The 7,295-nt window shown below is 31.9% G+C and overlaps 1 protein-coding gene across 1 annotated transcript in view; it reads right to left on the bottom strand.

Moving 5' to 3' along the window:
- The window catches only part of LOC106477493 (carbonic anhydrase-related protein 10-like), a 146,746-nt gene that overhangs the window by 8,130 nt on the left and 131,321 nt on the right, over positions 1 to 7,295 (bottom strand). Inside the window, exon 8 of the mRNA XM_022381668.1 lies at positions 1,537 to 1,668. Within this exon, the coding sequence (XP_022237376.1) occupies positions 1,537 to 1,668 (132 nt within the window). The remainder of the gene's footprint in view (positions 1 to 1,536; positions 1,669 to 7,295) is intronic.

Raw genomic sequence — 7,295 nt, 5'->3', positions numbered from 1 at the left:
GGCTTGAATGGGTAATGAAGAAAAACTTTAATATAACTTTAACATAACAGCAAATGTACAACGTTTCGACAACTACTTGTACCTGATGATGACAAAACCTTGTACGTAAACGTTGTACATTTGCTGTTATGTTAAACTTTTATTAAAGTTTTTCTTCATTACCCATTACCCATTCTCCAGCCATTATTTGTTGTTTAGGTTATTAAAGTAATACTAGGTGGCGCAAAGTTTTTGAAGTACAAAATGGAAATGCTTAGTGTACCAGGAAATAATATCGCAATAAGCTATAAATACTCAAAAGTTGTTTGTTTGCAGCTTAGTGCCACTGTCAACTCTTGGGCTACTCTTTACTAACAAAAAGTAGAACTGACCGTCACATAATAACGTTTTATTGGCTGGAAAAATGGGCATGGTCGGCGACGTCTCGCAGATATTTAGACACATAACTAACTACTTTAAAAAATATATCCCTCCCCAAAAAACAGTCAGGACGTATAAATAGTACATTTCATATTGTTCATACAAACTAAGTAATTAATCGAGTATCGATTTAACTATATTGTAAACACAATTCGGTTAAGTATTGGTCATTGTTCATACACCGAGAACGTAAGTGCTATTAAAGTAAAGATTATTGTTACTCGAAATAATTCTTAATTGTGCTTAAGATTTTAACAGTTTTGAGGAATGTTTAGCCAGGAGAAAAAACAAACAGAGATATTTTAAGTTAAAATAAAAAATGGCGTGTACAAAGGTATTTAATATAATTAATGTTAACTCTGTAAGGCAGCTTTAAACATTATTGCTGTCACTATATACCATGTGGTAGCGACATCTTCGTTGAGGGGGATAAACAACAATGCTTAAGATTTCCGTACAGTAAGTTGTATGTCAGTACATCTGTTAACTTATTGAGTACATGCCTTGTAAATTTAACCAATAGTACTTAAACACGAATAGGGTTTTCTAGCTGCATAGTTTATTTTAATGTAATATTTGTTCTAATGTATATGATGTTTCTATTCAATGATTGTATAAGAATGTTTTTTTTTCAACGTTACACACTAGCTAACTATTAACCGCATAGTACAAAATCGTTTTACCGTTTCTACAAATAGCTATATAATTTAGCTTAAGACATCAATATTAGGCTGAATTAGAAATAGATGGGCAGACAAATAGATGTTTTAACTATCATGTGAAACAAAGCAAACAAATTGAAGTAAAAACTACGGTACAAAAACTTTATATTGTGCTGATGATTTAGAAAACTTCACGTATTTTAACATTAACGAATATCAAAACCAAGGTGGAATCAGGTATTGTTGGTAGCTCTTTGTTTTCACTGAGACACTCCAATGACGTGACCCAACTGTGAAAGGGTTAGAGTATACAATCTATTAAATTGAGTTCCCAATGAGACAATCATAAAATTGAGCTTGACAGTATATTATTGAAGCGAAACATACCCGTATAAGATGAACGACAAGACCATACGATGGAAGGATAAATTTATAAAATGTTGACTTCACTTACTTGTTTTCTTCTGAAATCAATATTTGTTCTCAACACTCGATGATTGAGTGGCTGAGCCGGACGATAATTATCAGCCAAGGGTGCTTTCGGTTTTCCTTCGTCACCCTGTTTCAATTTTCTTAAAGCGAACAACTGTGGAAAATAAACAAGCTTTTCAAAACTGAAACTAATTTTTCTTTCAATAACTTTTAAAACAAATTATAGAGCCATGCCTATAAAATCACGAGTCTCGATTCATTATTAACACAGATCTTCCATGTAAGTTTATGCTTTTCTCCAAAGCCAAAAATAAATAAGAAAAGAAAACTTGGAAGGATTCATTGGAACATTTCGCACTAAATTCCTCTTTCCTTACAAGTCATAACTTAATCGGATTGAAAAACTCGCCTACTGTGTGTGTTTTCTCAGAACACAACACAGAATATATAAACCTCTCTAAGGTATAAGCGAGATTAACTGAGGCAACGATTACTTACTTTAAGAAGCGACGTTTTTGTTCAACAACAATAAAGCCGGAAAAACAAAATCACAAACTTCCACGTGTCATAAATTAAATTCCTTATCAGTACACAGCTGGAAAGATGTGGTAATATATTTTATTTAAAGGAGAAATAGAACTCATTGTTTCTGCAAGAACTATTTATTAAATGATAAGAAAAATCAATAGACCGCAAATGACGTTCTTAAATAGATTTTTAAGTTATGAAACTTGCAAAAATCAAAATACTATAGTTAGAGTGCTAATAAAAATGTTATCTGATGTGTCCATCGAGGGTACTCGAACCACTGATTTTAGCATTGTAAATCCAGAGACTTACCGCTGTCCCAGCGGGGGATGAATATAGTTCTCTGTGTTAACTTATTCCATGTGCTTGTCATTCTTAAGTAATACTGTACAAAGTTATTTAGATATCAGGATTGAAGTTGATAATATCCACAATCTCAATTAAGCCTAATCAATTAACATTGTTCACGTACAGAATAATTCGCTGTGATAATGAAATTAGCTAGATAGTTCAGTGTGATTAAACATTGAATTACGGCTGAGCACGAATGAGAATGTTTTTGAAATTCCTGACGATTATACCCAAGATCTCTTTTCATCCAGTATTGAAAGTAATGAAAATATTGAAGGGAAGAAAAAAATCTTAATACTTTTAACGTCGATTAAGTGCTAAATAGGTTAAAAGGATTAAAACAAAGCTCGTAGGTTAAGAATTCCTAAAGTGTATTTACTATTCCTCAATAGAAAATTTTAAACAAATCACATTACATAACGTATGAATCGACAAAGACGTATAGTTTTAGAGACAGAAGACATCCGGTAAGACAATTACACTTTATTATTACTAGAAGTGTATACGGTACGTTGTTGTTAATGAATACTTACATCATACATTGTTCTTATTGAACACGCACAAGATACATTGTTGTTCCGGAACACATAATCCAGGCATTGTTTATTACTGGACAAGTGTGAGACAAAGATTACTCAACCTATTTTTATTAATTTGTTTAACTAATTTAAAAACACATATTGTATTAAATTAATACAAAAGCACCCTCTCACAAAAAATGTTCAAACTGTTACAAATAACGTAATTAATTTGATTACTATAGTTTACTAGCAGAAACGCCGCTCTATGGTCGGCTGTTCAGTCAGGATCTTGGCGAATTGAACGGTGAGCTTCTCTGTCATGAAATTCCTCCTGACTTCTTCTAACTGTGTTTTGGCAAGCAGTCTGATGTGCTTCAGTATTTCGAGTTGGTTTCTGGCTTCTTCTCATTGAATCGTGCCTCATAACTTGGTGAACAAGCCTATCTCGTTAATTATGTAACTTGCATACTGACATTTCATTTTCTTTCTCAAAGTTTCAGAGCTTCTCCTGATAAGTCACTTTTCCGTTTGACAATTTTTGTCATCGTGAATTTCAATGTTTGTGATCACTTTATACTCATACTGAAGTAAAAAAAAATACTTATGTGCCTTATAAAGATCTAGTTACTACAAAATTCCTGCAAATTTGTATGTAACAAATTCTGTACGAAGGACTTGTGATTCCTTAGGTACAGAACAACTCAATTCATAGCACACACTTGAATTTTCAGCAGAAAAAGTCACTTTTCTTCTGAAATATCATATGGATTCTCCACTAAGAAAATCCACTTTATAATTCTGCATTAAACTCACTTTACTCCAATTTTAAAAGATTTGTTTAAAAAATTAATTTCGTTGATAATAATAAATGTATATTATTAAATAGGAAAGAAATACCATTTCTCCATAAAGGAAGCAATTTAGGAAAACAAGTTATAAAATAAGGTTCTATTATTTGTATTAGTTTTAGCGAGGGTCTATTTTATAACATTTTTCATTTTGGTGTGATATAAAGCATATTTATTGACTTATTTCTTTAAAAAAAGTGGACAGATGCATTAAATAAACTTTTTTATAAGAGACCCAATTATAATTTAACTTTGTTAGGAACTTTCCTTAATATGTTAAAAAATTGTGCGAAATTTGATCCAAATCGGACTTAAACTGTGGGAGGAGTTTTGCGGACAGACAGACATTAACCTATTATATATAGAGATTTGTGATTAAAATGTGAGTGAAGCAATTAACGCCATTCAGTATAACGTAGATTTGGTGATAATTATGTTTTGAAAGCCAAATACTTACACATCTTTTATCAGCCAATGTTGTCAAATCCTTACACATCTTTTATTAGCCAATGTTACCAAATCCTTACACATCTTTTATTGGGCAATGTTACCAAATCCTTACACATCTTTTATCAGCCAATGTTGCCAAATCCTAATACATCTTTTATTAGGCAATGTTACCAAATCCTTACACATCTTTTATTAGGCAATGTTACCAAATCCTTACACATCTTTTATTAGCCAATGTTGTCAAATCCTTACACATCTTTTATTAGGCAATGTTACCAAATCCTTACACATCTTTTATTAGCCAATGTTGTCAAATCCTTACACATCTTTTATTAGGCAATGTTACCAAATCCTTACACATCTTTTATTAGGCAATGTTACCAAATCCTTACACATCTTTTATTAGCCAATGTTGTCAAATCCTTACACATCTTTTATTAGGCAATGTTACCAAATCCTTACACATCTTTTATTAGCCAATGTTGTTCATAATAAAAACTCACAGTGCTACTCTTCTGTATTTTTATGTGAATGTATGTGTTATGCGTATGTATGTGTTTATCTATATGTATATGTAGAGAGAAAGATCAATACATCTTTCAGTAATTTACAGAAAGAAATTTGCATGTTATATATGTATATGTACGTTTAATTAATATTCGCATATTTTCGCTAAAATAATACTTGCATTTTTTCAGTATAAGACTTTTATAGAATGTATCATTTATAAAAGGTACACCTTTTGTTTCTTATCCAACAATAATTCTTTACCTAACAATGCTTTCAATAGCCCTTTTCTACAACACCGTAAATGCCGTTCGTTCAATTCAAGTCAGTTGTAAATTGTTCTCTTGAAACTGTAACCAATGATAAAGGTTTATCAGCCTGAGTGTTTGGGACAAAAGAAACGTTTTTGTTTATCACGGCTCAAAAGAAACGTTTGTTGTTTATTTTTTATAAAATTATTTTCAGGTAATGTCTACAAAAATAGGTAAATATATATTCTAATCTATAATAACACAGTTTTGATGTTACTTAAGTTATTCTTTATTAACTTACAAACGCGTTTTTTCTATTTAAGATATAATATACAAGGTAACCATTAATAAAAAAAATTATAAATTGAGATAATACAAGTTACACGAACGTTGTTTCAAACCTTCTCTTCTTATTAGGAGAGATCTAATAATTTCCAAACATATGAATGGTAATATAAAACAACCACTAAACAGCTAAGTAGATTAAAGCTTAAATCTCTACTCGTTGAAAAGCTCCCATATTTTCATCGAGCTTATAAGTTTTTTTTCTTTAAGTATGAGAGGTATTATTAGTTTGAAAAAATTTAGAGCTTAATGTATTCTAGTATGGCGCAGTAAGGAAAATAATCTGGAATGCATATAGATTAAATTGAACCTTCAGTAGTTTGATATCAAAGTCACCCAAAATTCACTAAGTCTAGAACAACAAAGTTATTTGTTATTACATCAGAGTATATTTTGTGAAGACATCACGAGTGAATTACTCAGTTTGTGATGTACTGGCTTCGTTATAGTAAGAACGTTAAGAAAATAAAACAGAGAAAAATAATTAATTACCATATCAAGAAGCTGTCTAGCTCCGACACCACGGGTGTCATCCAGTGAAACTAGTAGCTACTGAACTACACCTACCCACCCACTGACACAGGAAGCGTTGCTACCCATTTCAGACGCAGTAGTCAAGTAATAATTGAAAATATGAAAATCATTAAAACAAAATTATCAGAAAGTGAAGTTGTCTATTTCCTAGACGAAGACGACGAAGTATCGCTACTAGCATTGTTCGCATTGAAGAAATTGTTCAAACAAGTTTTCCTTACAACAACTGTATATGTTTCCTACACCATTGACATCATGCATTAGAACCATCATTTAATGAGACAATAGAGAAAATTCAAAGACAATTACTATACAGGATATAAAACTGTGTGTGTGTGTTAGATGCCATGACAACTATCTATTGACAAGTGTTCACTGAACCTGAGGAAATAATTAAAATATAACCACCTTTTACTGTCACGGTACAACAAAGGTGTTTAATTCCTAAATCATGATTATTCGAAACGGTGTTCACCAAACCTTGGGGAATAATTCAGATACAATCACCTTTTACTGTTTCCATACGAAAAAGCTATCTATTTGAAAAGCCATGACTTTCAGGTATTAGAATTATTCACCTAGATTTGGTGAATGATTCAAATAGAACCATCTTCTAGTGTGGCCGTACTATAAAAACATCTACTTCCTAGGCCATGGCATTCAGTGGAACTTTAAACAGAGTAGACATAGTAGGTTTGAACACTTTAATGGACTACAACTGCCTACTGAATGGAAAGGGGAACGACATTTCGGTTTCTATACTGAAGCCTTTCTCAGTCATCCCCTTTTCATTCAACAAGCAGTTGATGACCATTACAATTCTCAAATTTACCATGACTTTCAAATGTTGGAACTGGTGCTAGCTAAACGATGTGTTATAATTATAATCAAACTATCTTCTACTGTTCCCATATTACGAATGCCATGTACCTTTGAGTATTGGAATTGGGTTTTTACCAAACCAACGGGAATAATTCAAACAAAAGTACCATAAATTATGCCACTGAAGAGAAACTACATTTTTTTTCGATATAACAGTGGTGTAGTGAAACTGCGAATCGCTAATCCTTGGAATATATCGTTAAAAACAAACTTCCCTCTACTTACGTTGGAATATCACGAGGTAAATTGATTTAATTCCAATCCTACGTCCATTGTGCAATCGCTGACCCCTAGGCAGCTTTCCAGTTAACTCGTTAGGCAATTTGGAATTACGTATTACCTTCACAGACTATGGTATATTTGGTTCATTAACCCTTGATGATGTAATTATTAAGTATAACGAAAGGTAGCAAGCTATATAGGTACTTCCCACAGAAACACATTTAGATACATAATGTAACGAATTTGTTACTATATGAACGTTTGTTTACATTAAATTTATATTTAGAACCATGCATAGCCTATACAGTTAAATATGTATTGGGAAACTCCCGCCTATTCTCC

The sequence above is a fragment of the Limulus polyphemus genome, unplaced genomic scaffold (genome assembly GCF_000517525.1).
Source record: "Limulus polyphemus unplaced genomic scaffold, Limulus_polyphemus-2.1.2 Scaffold8, whole genome shotgun sequence".
Taxonomy (NCBI): domain Eukaryota; kingdom Metazoa; phylum Arthropoda; class Merostomata; order Xiphosura; family Limulidae; genus Limulus; species Limulus polyphemus.
Note: the sequence above shows the minus strand (reverse complement) of the source record. Positions and strands in the feature narration are given on the sequence as shown.